This window comes from Oncorhynchus keta, chromosome 30 (genome assembly GCF_023373465.1).
Source record: "Oncorhynchus keta strain PuntledgeMale-10-30-2019 chromosome 30, Oket_V2, whole genome shotgun sequence".
NCBI lineage: Eukaryota > Metazoa > Chordata > Actinopteri > Salmoniformes > Salmonidae > Oncorhynchus > Oncorhynchus keta.
In genome coordinates, this window is record NC_068450.1 from 10,980,601 (window position 1) to 11,001,039 (window position 20,439).

The window sequence follows — 20,439 nt, forward strand, 5'->3', positions numbered from 1 at the left end:
TGTGAAGAGTTCCTGAGATCTGTGGTTCGTCATGTAAGTTGAGATCTTTGCTATAAAAGATCTCAGATGCCATTATGTTTACACTCTCAACTATTCATTAGAGATAGTGAATTGTTGAAAGTCAAATGCAAAGCTTAATTATTATTAAAGGTGAAGTTTAAGTATAATTCTGACTGGTGTGTGGTTTGTAACTCTCCTCATTTGGTAATACAGGAAATTACAATGACAACCTCCAAAAGAATGGTCATGTGGTTTGGTAAGAAGAATGTCACTCTCCCCACCAGTGTGATTACTACCTTTGAGGGTTCAGAGCTTGAGGTAGTCACCTCATACAAGTACTTGGCTAGACGGTACACTGTCCTTCTCTCAGCACATATCAAAGCTGCAGGCTAAAGTTAAATCTATACTTGGTTTCTTCTATCGTAATCGCTCCTCTTTCACCCCAGCTGCCAAACTAACCCTGATTCAGATGACCATTCTACCCATGCTAGATTACAGAGATGTAATTTATAGATCGGCAGGTAAGGGTGCTCTCGAGCGGATAGAAGTTCTTTATCCTTCGGCCATCAGATTTGCCAGAAATGTTCCTTATAGGACAAATCACTGCACTCTATACTCTTCTGTGAACTGGTCATCTCTGTATACTTATCGCAAGACTCATTGGTTGATACTTATTTATAAAACCCTCTTAGGCCTCACTTCCCCTTATCTGAGATACCTACTGCAGCCCTCATCCTCCACATACAACATCCGTTCTGCCATTCACATTCTGTTAAAGGTCCCCAAAGCACACACATCCCTGAGTCACTCTACTTTTCAGTTCGCTGCAGCTCGCGAATGGTACGAGCTGCAACAAACACTCAAACTGGACTCCGTATCACCATCTCTTCATTCAAAGACTCAGTCATGGACACTCTTACTGACAGTTGTGGCTGCTTTGTATGATGTATTGTTGTCTCTACCTTCTTGCCCTTTGTGCTGTTGTCTGTGTCCAATAATGTTTGTACCATGTTTTGTGCTGCTACCATGTTGTGCTGCTACCATGTTGTGCTGCTACCATGTTGTGCTGCTGCCATGTCGTTGTCATGTTTTGCTGCCATGCTGTTGTTGTTGTCTTAGTTCTCTCTTTATGCAGTGTTGAGGTGTCTGTCTTGTCGTGATGTGTGTTTTGACCTATATTTTATTTTTTAATCCCAGCCCCTGTAGGAGGCCTCTTGTTTCCTTTTGGTAGGCCGTCATTGTAAATAAGAATTTGTTCTTAACTGACTTGCCTAGTTAAATAAAATACAAAAATACAAGAAGTCAAGAAGGTGCTGATAGACATGGCTGCCTTGTTTCAGGCTCCTAAGCAACTTTGAAGTATTTTATATTTTTTACGTTATTTCTCACGTTATTAGCCCAGAATGTTCTTAGCATTATTACATACAAACGGAAATAACTTTTGGATATCTGGACTCCGACATTGCTCTTCTAAATATTTATTCATTTCTTAATTCCATTATTTTACTTTTAAATGTGTGTGTTAGATATTACTGCACTGTTGGAGCTAGGAACACAAGCATTTCACAATAACGTCGCTAAACATTTGTATGCGACCGCTCTGGCTTTACGAGGCTACAATTCAACTTGCCTCACTCTCTGGCTTTGCAAATCAACACCAAACAAGCAAACAAATCCAGCGATGTTTATAATACATCATATTTAATATGAACATGACAACAGAAAGACTGGCTTTAATGTAATCATTTGTACTGTTAAGATCAAAGGTGGCAAGGAATAATATACAGTGCATTCGGAAAGTATTCAGACCCCTTGACTTTTCCCACATTTTGTTACGTTACAGACTTACTCTGAAATTGATTCAATAGTTTTTTTCCCCTCTTCAATCTACACACAACACCCAATAATGACATCACAATACCCCATAGTGACATCACAATACCCCATAATGACATCACAATACCCCATAATGACAAAGCAAAAACAGGTTTTTAGAAAGTTTTGCAACTGTTTTAAAGATAAAAAACTGAAATATCACATTTACATAAGTATTCAGACCCTTTACTCAGTACTTTGTTGAAGCAACTTTGGCAGCGATTACAGCCTCAAGTCTTCTTGGGTATGATGCTACAAGCTTGGCACACCTATATTTGGGGAGTTTCTCCCATTCTTCTCCGCAGATCCTCTCAAGCTCTGCCAGGTTGCATGGGGAGTGTTGCTGCACAGCTATTTTCAGGTCTCTCCAGAGATGTTCGATCGGGTTCAAGTCCGGGCTCTGGCTGGGCCAGTCAAGGACATTCAAAGACTTGTCCCAAAGCCATTCCTGCGTTGTCCTGGCTGTGTGCTTAGGGTCATTGTCCTGTTGGAAGGTGAACCTTCGCCCCAGTATGAGGTCCTGAGTGCTCTGGATCAGGTGTCATCAAGGATCTCTCTGTGCTCCGTTCATCTTTCCCTCGAGCCTGACTAGTCTCCCAGTCCCTGTCGCTGAAAAACAGCCCCACAGCATGATGCTGCCACCACCATGCTTCACACATGCTGCCTTTTTCTGAGGAGTGGCTACTGTCTGGCCACTCTACCATAAAGGCCTGATTGGTGGAGTGCTGCAGAGATGGTTTTTCTTCTGGGAGGTTCTCCCATGCTTCTACACCTGCATTGGTTGCTGTTTGGGGTTTTAGGCTGGGTTTCTGTACAGCACTTTGTGACATCAGCTGATGTAAGAAGGGCTCTATAAATACATTTGATTGATTGATCTCCACAGAGGAACTCTGGAGGTCTATCAGAGTGACCATTGGGTCCTTGGTCAGCTCCCTGACCAAGGCCCTTCTCCCCCGATTGCTCAGTTTGGCCGGGCAGCCAGCTCTAGGAAGACTCTTGGTGGTTCCAAAGTTCTTCCATTTAAGAATGATGGAGGCCACTGTGTTCTTGGGGACCTTCAATGCTGCAGATATTTTTTGGTACCCTTCCCCAGATCTGTACCTCGACACAATCCTGTCTTGGAGCTGTACAGACAATCCTTCGACCTCATGGTTTGGTTTTTGCTCTGACATGCACTGTCAACTGTGGGACCTTATATAGCCTTTCCAAATCATGTCCAATCAATTGAATTTACCACAGTTGGACTCCAATCAAGTTATAGAAACATCTCAAGGACGATCAATGGAAAAAGGGTGTACCTGATCTCAATTGAGTCTCATAACAAAGGGTCTGAATACTTATGTAAATAAGGTATTTGTTTTGTATACACCCTTAACCGCTAGGCTACCTGCCCTACATAGGGCCCTGGTCAAACATAGTGCACTACATAGGGAATAGGGTGCCATTTGGGACGCAAGCCATGCCAATTCTTCGGTCTCCCTACTGATCTTAGTCTCAGTAGACATGTACACATACTTGTCTCTGATGCTGACTGTCATTCCACCCAGGATGGAGGGGTCCGACTGGGCAGAGAGAGAACAGAAAAGACATTCAGACATGTAGCAGCATGTACAAACCAGCTCATAATCACTATATTCATCTCTTCATTTCGCAGACTTTATAGTGAGGATTTTAATCAGGGGTAATGGAAACGTAAGCCTAAAATATCAACGTTTCTGATTCTGTAAGTGGACACTGATTCCATTATTCTTTCATCCACTGTGGCTTGTTATGTCTATTCAGTATTAGCTATTCAGTAGCCTCCTCTGTGAGTTCCTAGTTCCTACCTTAGTCTCCAGTTTGAGCATCTCTGGCCAGGAAGCCATTCAGAGCAACTCTCAGGTCTTTGAGGTTGGCAGCATCCAGAGGCTGTGAAAGATACACAGGATAAGGAAGATGTCAAATAAATGAAAATAATTCATCTGCAAATTATTAAATTCTGTAAATGTAAACAACATGACAATTAGATTTTTAGTGTGGATTAATGTACATCTTGAGTTGGCTGATCTGGGATTAGATTAAATATGTGTAATGATGGAATGTGTGTGTGTGTGTGTGTGTGTGTGTGTGTGTGTGTGTGTGTGTGTGTGTGTGTGTGTGTGTGTGTGTGTGTGTGTGTGTGTGTGTGTGTTGGAAAAGAATGGGACTGACTTACAAACACTGTGATCAGCTCCTTCTCCACTTGCTCCGGTCTGCCCTGCTGGCTGGCTGCTGAGAAGAGAGCATAGGCATATCGACCCTCAACTCCATACACCTGGATGGGAGGGATAAACAGGCTGCAGAGAGGGTAAATAATTGCACCCATTAGAAGTTTCAGGATTATATTGAGATATTTTGCCTATTTTTGACTGTGACGGCTACATCTTTAGACTATAGACGCCTGTGTTTGATAATATCGTTCTCAAGTCGTCAGTCGTCATTGCATAGTTGTTTTGGAATGTTGAGCCCTTCCAGTAGCTTGTATGTCCTGCTTTGCTTACCGTGACCAGAAAGCTGCCTGGTCAGCGAAGTGCTGACGGACCTGCGAGAAGAGAGAGAGAGCATTGCTTGGATAAAACTGCCGTTGATTTAGCTTCCAGTGACAGCAAGTGAGAAACTAGGTGTGGAAACCCAGTAACTGTAGAAGTGTTGGTTGTTACCAGTGTGGGCGAGTAGTGAACTACAAGTAGTTTAACTAGTAATTTAACTACATTTTGCAGTAGCTTGGTGGTAGTTGAATCAAATTCAAATCTTGGTAGTGTTTTCAGTAGTTAATGACTTTTTTTTTGCAATGTAATGGTGTAGCTAACTACTGGAACTACACACTACTTTTTTTGCACAAAACAAATCAAATATGGGTGAAGTAGGCAAGAGATTCATTTTTTTCTGGTGTTGTGCCGAAAATCTCCCCACTGCCAGAATTCTCACACCCCTTCGAACGCGCACACACTCAATTCTTCATTGCTGCGACTTGCTTGGTAGTTGAGATTTCTGCTCTTCAGTCTGTTGTCGGTTTAGTCTACATTTTACTGATCTTAGAAGCAGAAAGCATGTTTTATTTGTGTTTTTCAAGGCAGCTGTCAATAATCACGTTAGGCTGCGTTTCATTTCAGCAAGGCTTTCTGCTTCTAAGATCAGTGAAATGTAGAGGGGAGAATTCTGTCAGGGGGGGATTTTCGGGAACAACACTGGCCTCAGACATAGTTGTCGTTTTTAAATAGGCTAAAATACACATTGTGTAAACATCCGACTCCTGAGCGATATGTTCTTGCAATTTGTAGTCAATTACATTTTAGATTTAGATATGATCACTTTTTACTTCGTTGTCTGGATGCAGTGAACTACTTTTTCAAAGTAACTTATTGCAGTAAACTATATTTTTTCTTAAGGGTAGCTTAACTTCTTACAGTTTGAAGTAATTGATAGGTTAGTAAACTATATTTTTTCTTAAGGGTAGCTTAACTTCTTACAGTTTGAAGTAATTGATAGGTTAGTAAACTATATTTTTTCTTAAGGGTAGCTTAACTTCTTACAGTTTGAAGTAATTGATAGGTTAGTAAACTATATTTTTTCTTAAGGGTAGCTTAACTTCTTACAGTTTGAAGTAATTGATAGGTTAGTAAACTATATTTTTTCTTAAGGGTAGCTTAACTTCTTACAGTTTGAAGTAATTGATAGGTTAGTAAACTATATATTTTCTTAAGGGTAGCTTAACTTCTTACAGTTTGAAGTAATTGATAGGTTAGTAAACTATATTTTTTCTTAAGGGTAGCTTAACTTCTTACAGTTTGAAGTAATTGATAGGTTAGTAAACTATATTTTTCAAAGCTTGACTTACAGTTTCAAGCTTCAGGTCATCAATTATATTTTCTTTAGCTTAACTTCTGTCAAAGTAATTGATAGGTTAGTAAACTATATTTTTTCTTAAGGGTAGCTTAACTTCTTACAGTTTGAAGTAATTGATAGGTTAGTAAACTATATTTTCAAAGTGACTTCCCATCAAGCTTCATCATCAATTAATTTTCTTTCTGCGTCTGTCAAAACCAATGTCTGGTCAAAACACAAGTAATAGTGGACGCGAACTGCACTCAGTACCTATGTACCAAGGGTTTAGGTGCCTGTGTACCTAGGGTTTAGGTGCCTGTGTACCTAGGGTTTAGGTGCCTGTGTACCTAGGGTTTAGGTGCCTGTGTACCTAGGGTTTAGGTGCCTGTGTACCTAGGGTTTAGGTGCCTGTGTACCAAGGGTTTAGGTGCCTGTGTACCTAGGGTTTAGGTGCCTGTGTACCTAGGGTTTAGGTGCCTGTGTACCAAGGGTTTAGGTGCCTGTGTACCTAGGGTTTAGGTGCCTGTGTACCTAGGGTTTAGGTGCCTGTGTACCAAGGGTTTAGGTGCCTGTGTACCAAGGGTTTAGGTGCCTGTGTACCTAGGGTTTAGGTGCCTGTGTACCAAGGGTTTAGGTGCCTGTGTACCTAGGGTTTAGGTGCCTGTGTACCTAGGGTTTAGGTGCCTGTGTACCTAGGGTTTAGGTGCCTGTGTACCTAGGGTTTAGGTGCCTGTGTACCTAGGGTTTAGGTGCCTGTGTACCTAGGGTTTAGGTGCCTGTGTACCTAGGGTTTAGGTGCCTGTGTACCTAGGGTTTAGGTGCCTGTGTACCTAGGGTTTAGGTGCCTGTGTACCTAGGGTTTAGGTGCCTGTGTACCTAGGGTTTAGGTGCCTGTGTACCTAGGGTTTAGGTGCCTGTGTACCTAGGGTTTAGGTGCCTGTGTACCTAGGGTTTAGGTGCCTGTGTACCTAGGGTTTAGGTGCCTGTGTACCTAGGGTTTAGGTGCCTGTGTACCTAGGGTTTAGGTGCCTGTGTACCTAGGGTTTAGGTGCCTGTGTACCTAGGGTTTAGGTGCCTGTGTACCTAGGGTTTAGGTGCCTGTGTACCTAGGGTTTAGGTGCCTGTGTACCTAGGGTTTAGGTGCCTGTGTACCTAGGGTTTAGGTGCCTGTGTACCAAGGGTTTAGGTGCCTGTGTACCTAGGGTTTAGGTGCCTGTGTACCTAGGGTTTAGGTGCCTGTGTACCTAGGGTTTAGGTGCCTGTGTACCTAGGGTTTAGGTGCCTGTGTACCTAGGGTTTAGGTGCCTGTGTACCTAGGGTTTAGGTGCCTGTGTACCTAGGGTTTAGGTGCCTGTGTACCAAGGGTTTAGGTGCCTGTGTACCAAGGGTTTAGGTGCCTGTGTACCTAGGGTTTAGGTGCCTGTGTACCTAGGGTTTAGGTGCCTGTGTACCAAGGGTTTAGGTGCCTGTGTACCAAGGGTTTAGGTGCCTGTGTACCTAGGGTTTAGGTGCCTGTGTACCAAGGGTTTAGGTGCCTGTGTACCAAGGGTTTAGGTGCCTGTGTACCAAGGGTTTAGGTGCCTGTGTACCAAGGGTTTAGGTGCCTGTGTAGAGGTGAAGAGGTTCAGTTACTATGTTATTTTACAACAGAAAATACATTAAATACTTCATGTCTTACCTGATGTTATCCATGCCTCAATGTTGCTGCCATTTTCTCATGGTTAAACCTTAACCCATACACTTACCTTAAACCTCAACTTAACCATTTTAAATGTCAACTTCAATAAGCTAACATCCTTGGGATGTCCCAAGGATTCATTATTGCACAAACCATGATCTCCTACTGCTGTCTGGGATGAAACTCAATGTGCATGCGTGTGTCATAAACCTGATGAGCCGCCTCAAATTCTGTATAGCCAGTCCATTGTATTTATTCACTGTGAATGCACAGTAGTCCTAAGCATTTGATTAGCAGTATATCTATTTACACTATTTTCCACAATATTCATGGGATTTATTTTGATAGGTTTATTATTTTGATACCGAGAGCACAATTTAGTTCCCATTCGTAACCACACGGTGGCAGAAAAGCCGATATTAAGGGGGCTAGTGAAGTCCATCGGCCAAGTAAACGCAGCAAGACCAGGGTGGTTCTTTTATCTGACTTGGGTTACTCCGATGGGAGAAATTTTAATTGGGTGAAAAGTGAATGCATAGTTTTAGAACTGTGTTGCCTCACGAACGTGAGCCAGGTAGGTGCCCAGCTCTGGCCGACTGAGAAGTCGGCTCAAAACAAAAGTAACGAAATTAGTTACTCGCCCGAGTGGCGCAGCGGTCTAAGGCACTGCATCTCAGTGGGGTGTCAATGCAGATCCCGGGGTGTGTCACAGCCGGTCGTGAGCGGGAATACCATAGAGCGGCGCACTATTTGCCCAGCGTCGTTCGGGTTAGGCGGTGAAGGCCGTCATTGTAAAATAAATCTTAACTAACTTGCCTAGTTAAATAAATGTGATGAGTAGGATTCTGTTTCCACATGTAAAGGTGATAAAAAAAAAAGCTTTCCAATCCTAGTTTGAAAATTCAAACATTTATTTTATGGAAAATATAAATAAATGTTTCTGGACGATTCTGGCAACATGACAAAGCGGCGCATATTACAGTTCGATTTGAGATGGGCGCTCCTCCCGTTAACGTTGCCCGGATCAGTGTAATAGAACTCCCTCATTGATTGTCGCTCGGGAAAGAAGCTGGGTTGGGTCCACGGAATTTCATACAGAGCCAGTTTTCTGCAACTGCACCACACATTTCTTTAGCTTTTTCATATTAACATAAGCTTGAGGTACATGCATCGCTTATTTTTAACAAGTAGTTAGCTAGTGCCGATGGTCTGAACCAATTTAAACAGAGTCGGTAACCTATCGTGCATTCATTTTCGACGAAAGCAAAACGAGTGCGAATGACGAGAACGCATTAGCTAAACTAGTTTTCAATAGGTTTTCAACCTAACTAGCTAGCTGAAATATAACCAGACATGGACGACAAGTCATTTACTAAGGAATTGGATGGGTGGATTGAGCAACTCGGCGAATGCAAGCAGCTCTCGGAAAACCAAGTGAAAGCCCTTTGCGAGAAGGTAATTTTAGCCTATTTAATGTGTGTGATCTTGCAAGCCCTTAGCTAAGCTAGTTTGCCGGCTATGTTAGACAGTGAGCATTAGCTAACTGTTAAACAACTGTTTTAATTTGATCATTGGTCCGAGTACGGTAAATTTCTCCACCGACTGTTGTACGCTCAGGCTAGCTACATTATCCTGAAAATGGCGGCGGGGCTGCATATTGCCATTGCATTCACTTTGGAGTTGTCAGACATGCATTGGCAGTACCGTAGTTTACTTGCATGATTTAAGGAGCATTGATGATATTTTTTATGAATGTTTTTGGAAATGTCAGTTTGATATCCTTGCTGTTCTTACATTTCGCTCTGGCTCGTTGCAGTTTAATTCCAAAGTGTGCCGCTTGGGTATCAGCTACTAAGCTAAGGATCGGACTCTGATTTTTAATTTTCGTCCGAAAATGACATACACAAATCTAACTGCCTGTAGCTCAGGACCTTGAAGCAATGATATGCATATTCTTGATACCATTTGAAAGGAAACACTTTGAAGTTTGTGGGAATGTGAAAATAATATAGGAGAATATAACATTAGATCTGGTAAAAGATAATACAAAGAAAAAAAACGTGTGTTTTGTTCCATCTTTTCAAATGCAAGAGAAAAGCCACAATGTATCTATTCCAGTTCTGGTGCAATTTACATTTTGGCCGCTGGATGGGAGCAGTGTATGTGCCTAATTTTATACTGATCCAATGAACCATTGCATTTCTCTTCAAAATGGTGAATCAATTCTGCCCAAATGTGCCATATTGGTTTATTGATACATTTTCAAGTTTGTAACTGCACTCTCCTCAAAAAATAGCATGGTATTATTTCACTGTAATAGTTACTGTAAATTGGAGAGTGCAATTTAGATGAACAAGAATTTAAGAATTTATTATTATATTATTATTATTATTATTATTATATTATTATTATATATTCATTTAAGCTTTCTGCCCATGTCGGATATGTCTATGTCCTGGGAAATGTTCACGTTACTTACAACCTCATGCTAATCACATTAGCACACGTTATCTCAACCGTCCCGAGGGGGGGGGGGGGTCACCGACTCCGTAGAGGTTAAATACTTAAACAAGAAATAACATCCGAACTCTCGCTCCGTATCCCAGATTTCACCCATCCTCTAACTAAATCTCCTCCTTTCCAGGCCAAGGAGATCCTGACGAAGGAGTCTAATGTGCAGGAGGTGAGATGTCCGGTCACCGTGTGCGGAGATGTCCACGGACAGTTCCATGACTTGGTGGAGCTGTTTAAAATCGGAGGGAAGTCTCCGGACACCAACTACCTCTTCATGGGAGACTATGTGGACAGGGGCTACTATTCTGTAGAGACAGTCAGCCTCCTGGTATCTCTCAAGGTAAACAGCCAAATGTTTTAGAGCAGGGATGTGCAATTTTAATGAGGGTGTACCCCCCCCAAAAAAAATAATCTAATTTCATCACAAGGGGCCGCAGTGGCCTTGCCTGACCACTCAAACTGAATTATTTCGCTGCCATAATTAAAATCGCTTGTGGTGAGGTCAAAATTAGAAGTGTTGTATAAAACTAAGTAATCAGCGATTGGATCATCTCTAACCAATCAGTCACAAAACCAATTATATATTTTCAAACTTCCACTTTACCCACTTGTGTTCTGGCCCAACCCATCGGTTTCTGGGACCAATTAGAACAGTTAGAATGTTTTGTCCGTTCTAGAAATCGTTGTAGAGGTACTCTGACCCATTGCAGAGGAAAACTCTCATCTGTGGACATAGCGTTTGGGTAGCAAGCAGTGGTTTGCAGGTCTGCATATACCCACATCCATAGCCACACATGCGGTCAGAGCCGGCCCTAGCCTTTCAGAGACCCTAAGTAACATGTTGCGAGCAAAACTTTCCCGCGGCTCCCCTCTTGACAATGGAGAGACATTTCCTGCAATTCTACACTATACGTGTAGGGAAAATGTTGCAGTTTTAAATTAAGTTTGCTGAAATTCTACACATTTCGCCATGGGGTGGAGAGAATATTTAGCAATTTTATAATTCATTTCATGCAATTCTATTCAGTATGCCATGAGGCAGAGAGAATCATTAGCAGTTTTGCAGCTAACTTCCTGCAAATCTACACATTTTGCCATAGGGTGGACAGAAATGTTTGTCTTTTTCGATATATCTGAGTGAGAGTGACCAACAAAATCAATGTTACCCGTCGGTAATTCTACCGTGATTATTGCAAGTTTAGATAGCCTAGCCAGCTAACTTACCGATCTAAACATTTTTATCGGACGTGGGTTAATTGAGTGACTGCCCTAACTAGAGAGAAACTGCTGATGCACAGCCGTATTTTGAAATTGCACCTTGTATTCTCCCATTTGTAATTCTCAACAGTAAGTTGAGACCCCGACTGAGGTCATCTAATTGGGGCGGGGGGTTGATCCGCGGGCTAACAAAATGCCCGTAGGCCGCAAGCTACCCATCCCTGTGTTAGAGTGTACTCTGAAGTAGCTTTGGCCGATTCCTCTCTGATATTGCTTAATTATTTTATTTTGTGCATGGGGAAAAACGGCAACAAGGTTAAACTCAAACGGGTATAGGAGGTCAGTAGGTTTACATGGAGGACAGGACAGCCTACTGATATAACACATGAAAATATTTATTGCTGCTACTGTAAATGTCATTATCAACCTTAAACCATCTCTGGTTGACCCTAAAACAGAATGTGCAGTCGCTGTGAATGTAATGTGTGTTATGCATTTGTTGTCCCATCCATCCAGAGAGGTGTTAATAATTGTAGTTTTTCAGGTGAGGTACCGTGAGCGAATCACCATCCTCCGAGGGAACCACGAGAGCAGACAGATCACCCAGGTGTACGGCTTCTACGACGAGTGTTTAAGGAAATACGGAAACGCCAACGTCTGGAAGTACTTCACAGACTTATTTGACTACCTGCCCCTCACTGCCCTGGTAGATAACCAGGTGAGATATTAGTGGTTACAGGTGCATTATGCAGAAATAGCTCTGTCATTTCCTGGTTGCTAAAATTATAGTATTTTTTTTGCCTTAATTTCATTTTATTTGCCAAAACCAGCAGTCTTTGTGTAGAGAATCATTGTACCATCTAAACCACTGTGAAATATATTTTACATAACCCAAAATATTTTATTTTCAGCTGTTTGATGCTGGTGTACAAAACGAAAGTTTTTTGAACATGTATTTCACCTTTATTCTTATTTAATTTTAAATCCGGACGACGCTGGGCCAATTGTGCGCCGCTCTATGTGACTCCCAATCCCGTCCGTTCAGTAGTAAAAGACACTAAAGCGAAACTTAAGAGCAGGAAGCGTAGAAATTGAGCACATAGAACAGATCTACCACTTCTTAGACTTGGTTTCAATGAGATCTATAACTCACGTTTCTATGTGAATTTGGGTCGGGTCGCCCAAGAAGTTATGTTGCGGCTTTAATGTATCACATATTTACTTATTAGTGGAAGTATTACACAAGTGTCTTTGTTTGGGTCCTTGAAGAGTGCTATATAAAACTCCTGTAGTATCATTGTTATGAATGAGAGAGGAGATTCAGCAACACTTGGGAGGACAACAGAATTCAATAATAAAAAATAGTTTATTTTTTGCGAAAAGTAGAACCAACGCCTTTTCGACTTTTGACCTTCATCAAAACCATGACGAAGGCCAGAAGCCGAATCGTGTCGGTTCTACTTTTTGCAATAAATATGTTGTTTAAATAAAAAATACAATGTTTTTTTTTTTTTTAGTTGAATTCTGTTGTCCTCCCACGTGTAGCTGAATCTCATCCTTCAGTTTGCTCCTCAATTGAAAAGCGAGGTAGTGGCAGTGGACTCCCACTTTATGTTAGTACATACTCATTCAATTTAGCAGCCATGTACAGTACAGGTCTTAAAAGTAATTGATTTTGACATTTTCAACCCGACACAATGTTCACGTATGTCTGTTACTGATTTAGTTTTTAACAGTAACACAATTTCTTTAGTATTTAATGATTTATTTCACCTTTTATTTAATTAAACAGGTAGGCTAGTTGAGAACGAGTTCTCATGTACAACTGCGACCTGGCCGAGATGTTAGATGGAAATGTAAACCTAAATGATTGCTTTGTTCTACCAATTACACCATGTTTTAGATGGAAATGTCCTGACTTGTTGTTCCTCTGCAGATCTTCTGTCTCCACGGTGGACTGTCCCCCTCTATAGACACACTGGAACATATCAGAGCGCTGGATCGCTTACAGGAAGTTCCTCATGAGGTCAGCTCACTTCCACGTTCCTAGAAACGACGTCCAATCTTCATACTACCATGCTAGTTAGAATACATGTCCAATATGTTGTTTCATAGTATTGACTCACTTGACTTAAATCTCTTGGTCCCCATTGGGAGCACAGGGGCATCCACCATGCTCTCCACCTCGCTCACTTCTGTGTGAGGGCTTTTGCCTCTGGCCAGAAGATCCATGTTGAGTGAAGCGTCTCCAGTTGTTTAGCGTGTCACAGTATGCTAGTGTGGGTATTGATCCACTGGAGTCTGTAAGCCCTGACCATTGTATATCAGAGGGTTAGTCTGTAAACCATCCAACCAGTCACTACTCATCTCAGTTGTAATATGCACACACACAAAACGCCTTCGATGATATCACATCGTGCGGTAACGCTCCAAGTGTTGTAGCCTGACCTCGCCAATATGACCACCTTATTTACATAATGTAGTGTTCACAGTATTGTTGAATTTAAAACATGGCCACCGTCTCCCTCCCCCAGGGTCCGATGTGTGACCTGCTGTGGTCAGACCCCGATGACCGTGGTGGCTGGGGCATCTCTCCCCGCGGTGCCGGCTACACCTTTGGACAGGACATCTCGGAGACCTTCAACCATGCTAACGGACTCACCCTGGTCTCCAGAGCTCACCAGCTGGTCATGGAGGTACACTGGCATGTTTCATCCTCTAAGGACTTGATGTACACCAGTTAGCCTGATGAGGATGGACCGTGGTCAGAGTCACTGCTACGTTTAAACAGACAAACCAGTGTCCTGGTATTCTCCTGTTTTTTCATAATGAAATGTGACAATGTACCCAATCCCTTCAGTGCAAAGGTCATTCATCAAGCCGTGCGTCCAAAGAGCCACAGCATAACTCTTTTGACTGTTTGTCCTAAGATGTCTATCCTTTTTTTAAATACTGCCAATTATATATATATATTTTTTTTTTAACCAAAATGTTTACTTTGTCCTGTTTGCATGATGTGATGTGTTAGTTTCGCAAGACTTGCACTTTGTGTCTTGTTCCTAGATTTACTGAGTGTTTGTTTTTGACAGGGTTATAACTGGTGCTGTGATGTACCTCTGGTTTACTGAGTTTGTTTTTGACAGGTTTATAACTGGTGCTGTGATGTACCTCTGGTTTACTGAGTTTGTTTTTGACAGGTTTATAACTGGTGCTGTGATGTACCTCTGGTTTACTGAGTTTGTTTTTGACAGGGTTATAACTGGTGCTGTGATGTACCTCTGGTTTACTGAGTTTGTTTTTGACAGGGTTATAACTGGTGCTGTGATGTACCTCTGGTTTACTGAGTTTGTTTTTGACAGGGTTATAACTGGTGCTGTGATGTACCTCTGGTTTCCTGAGTGTTTGTTTTTGACAGGGTTATAACTGGTGCTGTGATGTACCTCTGGTTTCCTGAGTGTTTGTTTTTGACAGGGTTATAACTGGTGCTGTGATGTACCTCTGGTTTCCTGAGTGTTTGTTTTTGACAGGGTTATAACTGGTGCTGTGATGTACCTCTGGTTTACTGAGTGTTTGTTTTTGACAGGGTTATAACTGGTGCCATGACCGTAACGTAGTGACTATCTTCAGTGCACCCAATTACTGCTATCGCTGTGGAAACCAGGCCGCCATCATGGAGCTGGATGACACGCTCAAGTACTCCTTGTAAGTATTCACTTCAAAATGTGTTTACTTAAAAAAAGAAAAATGTATGAATTCCCTTCAGAATAAAATCCCACTTAAAAATGCTTTTACTTGTAGCTTTATTGTAAAACTCCAAACATTAGAAATTGTGATGAGTATATAAAGGACTTAGGAAGCTTCCTTGTCTTGAAATAGAACCAACCCACTAATTTAGATCTAAAATGGCTCCAAGGCGTCATATCAGATATAAATGTGACTGTCTTTGTTTCCGGTGCAGCCTTCAGTTTGACCCCGCCCCTCGCAGAGGAGAGCCCCATGTGACCCGTCGTACTCCTGACTACTTCCTGTAAAAGATCGCAATGCGTGTAAAGCTGTAGAATCTTCTTTGTCAACGTGAAGGAGAAGGTGGGGAAAAGGGAGCAACCGACCATCGGTATAGAGTTGTGACAAATTCAGCATCCATGGACCAAAAAGTGTGCCATAATTTCACCTTTAAAGAAGACCACACAGCCTACACCCGCCACAGTCCACTTCCTACTCTCTCTCTCTGCATGTTGTATTTATGTCTCTGAAAAGGATTCTTCATTATAAAGACTACAGTATATATACATATATATATATATATATATATAGTTAAAAGGGTGCCATTTTGGAAGGAGCCAGTCTCACAGTACCTGCTGGTTTTGTCAGGTAAAATATCTGCTTTGAATGAATGCATCTGCTGAGATTAATGCTTAAATGTAACCCTTGTGTTAGGAGCGTAATTAAGATATAGAATGGTTTGCCAGAACTAAACTCGGCATGGCCTCCAACTGGATGTTTGTGGTAAACATGATATGTTGTGACATTATTTCAAACAGAAATTCAATGGCTTTTTTTTTGTGTGTGTGAATTTAAATCACTTTTCAGGGTTGGGTGGAATTTAATTATTTGTTTGCACTTTTGTATTTAATTTTTTAATCACATGACACTGACAAACTACAGCATTCTGTTTTCTATTTCACCCCCAGAAAATAGTGTTTCTGTCACTCACCTGTCACTGTGACTGACATCTATTTCAGTTAGGAATACCTGTACAAAATTATATCCCTTGTAATACACTGAACAAAAATATAAACGCAACATGTAAAGTGCTGGTCCCGTGTTTCATGAGCTGAAATTAAAGACCACAGAAATGTTCCATACGCACAAAAACCTTTTCTCAAAAATGTTGTGCACATTTTGTCCTTGGTCAAGATAATCCATCCACCTGACAGGTGTGGCATATTAAACAGCATGATCATTACAGATGGACTTTGTGCTGGGGACGAAAGGCCACAGTTATGTCATAACACAATGCCACAGATGTCTCAATGTGCAATTGGCATGATGAATGCAGGAATGTCCACTTCTCTGCCGTAAACTGCCTCGGAGAATTTGGCAGTATGTCCAACCGGCCTTGTAACCACGCCAGTCCAGGACCTCCACATCCGGCTTCTTCACCTGCGGGATTGTCAGAGGGAGGGGTGCTGAGGAGTATTTCTGTCTGTAATAAATCATCCTGATAGGCTGAGCCTGGCTCCCAAGTGGGTGGACCTATGCCCTCACAGGCCCAATCATGGCTGCATCCCTAAACAGTCGTGAAATCCATAGATTAGGGCCTAATTAATTATTTCAATTGACTGATTTCCTTATGAACTGTAACTCAGCAAAATATTTAAAATTGTTGCATGTTGCCTTTATGTTTTCGGTTTAGTATAGATACGTCTCTGCTATACAATAAAGATTGAAGTTGCTCCTTTGCTTTGTCCTGTGTGGTTTCTGCATGGCTGAAAATGTGACCTTGGACTCTCAGAAGTTGTCCCTTGATACCTAGTTTAAAAAATAAAAAAAATTAACGAGGCAGGTCGGTTGAGAACAAATTATCATTTACAATGATGGCCTACTCCGGTCAAACCCAGACGACGCTGGGCCAATTTGTGCGCCGCCCTATTGGACTCACAATCACGGCTGGATGTGATACAGCCTGCATTATGAACCAGGTTCGGCAATGACGCCTCTTGCACTGAGATGCAGTGTCCTAAACAACCATGCCACTTAGGAGTCCCTAGGAATGCAGGAGAAGAGAATACATGTTGTGTATTTGAACAGGACCCAGATTCTGTCATGCAAAATTGCCTGCCCTGTGATGTTCCATAAATGTTGCACTAATTTGTATAATTGTGCTTTCAAGACAACTGGGATCTCGGTTGTCCACACTCCAGTCCAGTTGGTGGTGGTAATGCATCTTAAAGTTGGTTGCCAACCGCCATATAAAGTCCAATGAAGAACCCTGAAGGAGGAGAGATTACTAGAAACAAACTCAGTTGACCCTTTTATCTGTGTATTAATAAATCAAATGTTTACTGCTTTTTGACCTGTCCTCAAATGAATATAGTTGGTTCAGAGTTCGTTTTGATATTTCAACCTGCATGTCCTGATCGTGTCCGGTGTGGGTGGACAAAATCAACATGCACGTGAGGTGGACACACGTGCGCGAGAGGTCTGGTCAGCATGTAATGTCACTTCTATAGAGTACGAGTCATAATACACATCAAACCTAGCATTCAAACAAGGAAATGGTTCCAATTGTTTTTTCACCATTCATTTTTCCCACAGGGGATTTTAGAATCACATCAAATAAGGGCTGCGTTCAATGTAGGCTTACCCTGGGGTAACGTTTTGATAACTGTGTAAATCTCTGTAGGACAAGGTGACTTATCAACAAATATCAATATTTTCGCCTGTATTTACCCCTCAACAAATGAAACGCTAATGTGGCTATCATAAAGAAATACAAATACCATGATGATCTGGATGAGACTGGGAATCGAGGCAAAGGGAATCATCTCTGGATTCTAATGTTAGCTAAATTTAGTCATTAATAAATTGGCTACATTTCCTTAAATGGACAATTCTGAACTGTCATGTGTAAGTTTTAAATTGGCACAATACCTGTTAACAAATATGTCAGCTAGAGATGATGTGCAGGGATTTGTAGTCTTGCATGATGTCTACTTTCATGCTAAATAGCATTTTCGAATCTGAGAGCACATACAGCCGAATATACTGATAAAAGTCACCTTGTCCGAGAGAGATTTATACGGTTATTAAAACGGGACGCCAGGATAAGCCAACACAGCCCTTATTTTAAGTGTTTCTAAAATTCCAATTTCCTTGTTTGGCCGCTAGGTTTATGGGTATCGTGACACCTCCACTCTGAGGCTCTATTACAAATGACTAACCAGTTGATGCTTTGTTCTACTTCTGAGTGAGAATGAGTCACATGTACTCCCAAAACGGACCACTAGATGGCAGTAAAGTCCTTACATTCTTGAACTGTTTTTTTTTTTTTGCACTTCCTTCACACTATAGTCCAATCTCCAGGAGATTGAATGGCTGTAAAGATCGGGTGGATACATTACAATGTGGATATGTTTATTAGAGGACATTTTTACATATGATTGATAATGTTAGTTCATGTTTCTCTATGGTTCCACTTCATTTGTATTTTGTAAAATCGAAGGCCCAGTGTACAGCAGCCTACAACTGATTTACAACTGCACGATCCATTAGCAATGAGTTAAAAGAGCTGACTATTGGAGAACCAGCTTTCCTTCCGCTGCCCTTGAAGTTGAACATTACCCCGCCCCGCCCCCCCATTTTCTGAGCCAAAAGTGAAACATTCATGGCAATTTCACTTACAAGCCAAGTTATATAAGCTACCATGCACTCTAGCATAAGGTATCAGACCGTTATGGGCCGTATAAGGATATTGTATTATTGTCATCAATTATACTGAACAAAAGTATAAATGCAACAATTTCAAAGATTTTGGCGAGATACAGCTTATATAAGGAAAACAGTCAATTTAAATAAATGATTTAGGCCCTAATCTATGGATTTCACGTGACTGGCAGGGGAGTAGCAGACAGACGTCACCTAAAAAAATCATTTACTAATAAAAGTCCTTGTCTGAGGAAGGAATGTATTAGATGCCATTGACTTTTAATATATGATAAACCTGTCCATGAAAATGTTTGGGGCTAGATAAAGAATATATTATATTTCTATGATTTGGACTCCCGTAAAAATCTAGATATTTATATGATTTTGGTCTGCTTATTTGCATGTATTTAATGTTGGGATTTTATTGTGAAAGGAACTCCGTGCCCGCTGCTGTGGATCTATTGGTGCTGAGTAGCCGATGCATACTTGTCAAATTAGCTTCGTTGAACGAGCTCACTGTTCAGGGACGTCTCTGGCAGAAGACTGCTGTGATCGTGGCAGACGAGGACCGGAGCTTAGTAAGTGGCTGGATACCCTTTAAAACACACGTTTCCACATGTTGGAATTTGATACCACTTATTCTGGAGTCGTGCATCTGGGTTGGATGGTTAACAGGGAACGGAGGGATAGTCCTACTGCCTGCCTGCCTAGTGGGCAACTAGATGACTGAATCTGAGGATGTGGCAGGCAGAACGCTAGGGCTGTAGTTGAAACAGGCACGCACAGCTGGGCTGAAACATATGTTTTGAATAATAGGCTATTAGCGGAGATATTACATTTCTTTAGGCGTTTGCACGGTGTTGGACGTTGGCTTGGTATCCAGATGTAACGGTCCACATGCAGTGGTTAGCTTCGGATCAAGCTGGTCTGCTTCGGTTGATCAATTTAACCGATCCAGCCAATGGTAGTATTGTTCGCCCGGATCCATTTGCACGGTCGGTTCATCTGACAAAATGGTGAGAATTATCGTAGGCTATATTTCACTGAGCCTCTCTCAAACCAGAGCTGGCCGGTTCTTGCACAGTGTTATGCAGCTGTGTGGCTATGCTTTTGGTACAACCATTGTAGCATAAGAAAAACGTTACAATGTAGTTAATATGGGTTAACATGTAGCCATGGAGGCCAGTGATTTGGTTAAAACGTGGGGCTGGAAGAGAGGTCTTTAGATCAGAAGCCACCTAACGTAGCGGGCGTTAAGAGAAACCGCCCCTTGTCATAGTTCAGATTTTGTAGAGGCATAACAAATATGATCAAATCAACACTGCCTTTGTATTAGGCCTTCAGCCTATTGTTGCATAGGATTTGACCCACAGGAAGTCTGACTGGTTGACCTTTTGTCAGAGGAAGTTAGATTTATAACAACTGTTGTTGTTTGTAAGTGACCGACAAGTCATATTTGCAACAGACTGATGTGTGTGTGTGTGTGTGTGTGTGTGTGTGTGTGTGTGTGTGTGTGTGTGTGTGTGTGTGTGTGTGTGTGTGTGTGTGTAGCGGGTTACAGACAGAGACATGCATTTCAAAATGTCCCCATTACATCTGCAGCAAACTGGAACTGGATGGATACAACACCTGATACATTGTAACAACGGGTTAATATAATCTAGTTCAGACTGGGTTACATTGTAACAACGGGTTAATAGAATCTAGTTCAGACTGGGATACATTGTAACAACGGGTTAATAGAATCTAGTTCAGACTGGGTTACATTGTAACAACGGGTTAATAGAATCTAGTTCAGACTGGGATACATTGTAACAACGGGTTAATAGAATCTAGTTCAGACTGGGTTACATTGTAACAACGGGTTAATAGAATCTAGTTCA

General features: G+C 41.7%; 2 protein-coding genes, 1 long non-coding RNA gene and 1 pseudogene across 8 annotated transcripts in view; 2 read left to right on the forward strand and 2 right to left on the reverse strand.

Moving 5' to 3' along the window:
* Positions 1–1,689: 1,689 nt before the first annotated feature.
* On the reverse strand, positions 1,690–4,219 carry LOC118376383 (ATP synthase subunit O, mitochondrial-like; annotated as a pseudogene).
* LOC118376385 (serine/threonine-protein phosphatase 2A catalytic subunit alpha isoform-like) lies at positions 4,183–16,589 on the forward strand. 5 transcript variants are annotated; one of them, XM_052487551.1, is made up of 7 exons: positions 4,183–4,201; positions 10,041–10,250; positions 11,673–11,846; positions 13,065–13,154; positions 13,663–13,824; positions 14,712–14,830; positions 15,087–16,589. In XM_052487551.1, exons 2-7 carry the CDS (start codon positions 10,185–10,187, stop codon positions 15,157–15,159), a joined length of 684 nt encoding a protein of 227 aa, XP_052343511.1. In that variant the 5' UTR covers positions 4,183–4,201; positions 10,041–10,184; the 3' UTR covers positions 15,160–16,589. The 5 variants fall into 5 exon arrangements, with proteins under 5 accessions (XP_052343511.1, XP_035618989.1, XP_052343509.1 ...); XM_052487548.1 differs by lacking the exon at positions 4,183–4,201 and adding an exon at positions 8,227–8,851; XM_035763096.2 differs by lacking the exons at positions 4,183–4,201; positions 14,712–14,830; positions 15,087–16,589 and adding exons at positions 8,211–8,851; positions 14,218–14,271.
* LOC127913888 (uncharacterized) lies at positions 13,834–14,695 on the reverse strand. Its single transcript, XR_008087114.1, has 3 exons — positions 14,569–14,695; positions 14,351–14,458; positions 13,834–14,242 (listed from the first exon to the last, which is right to left on the reverse strand). It is a non-coding gene; the product is annotated as an uncharacterized LOC127913888 (long non-coding RNA).
* A 2,380-nt stretch (positions 16,590–18,969) lies between the features above and the next one.
* LOC118376384 (sideroflexin-1) overlaps positions 18,970–20,439 on the forward strand; it is a 35,836-nt gene continuing 34,366 nt past the window's right edge. Inside the window, exon 1 of one of the 2 annotated variants that reach the window (XM_052487552.1) lies at positions 18,970–19,134. The gene's annotated coding sequence lies outside the window, so the exon portion shown is untranslated. The remainder of the gene's footprint in view (positions 19,135–20,439) is intronic. The other variant, XM_052487553.1, reaches the window with a different exon arrangement.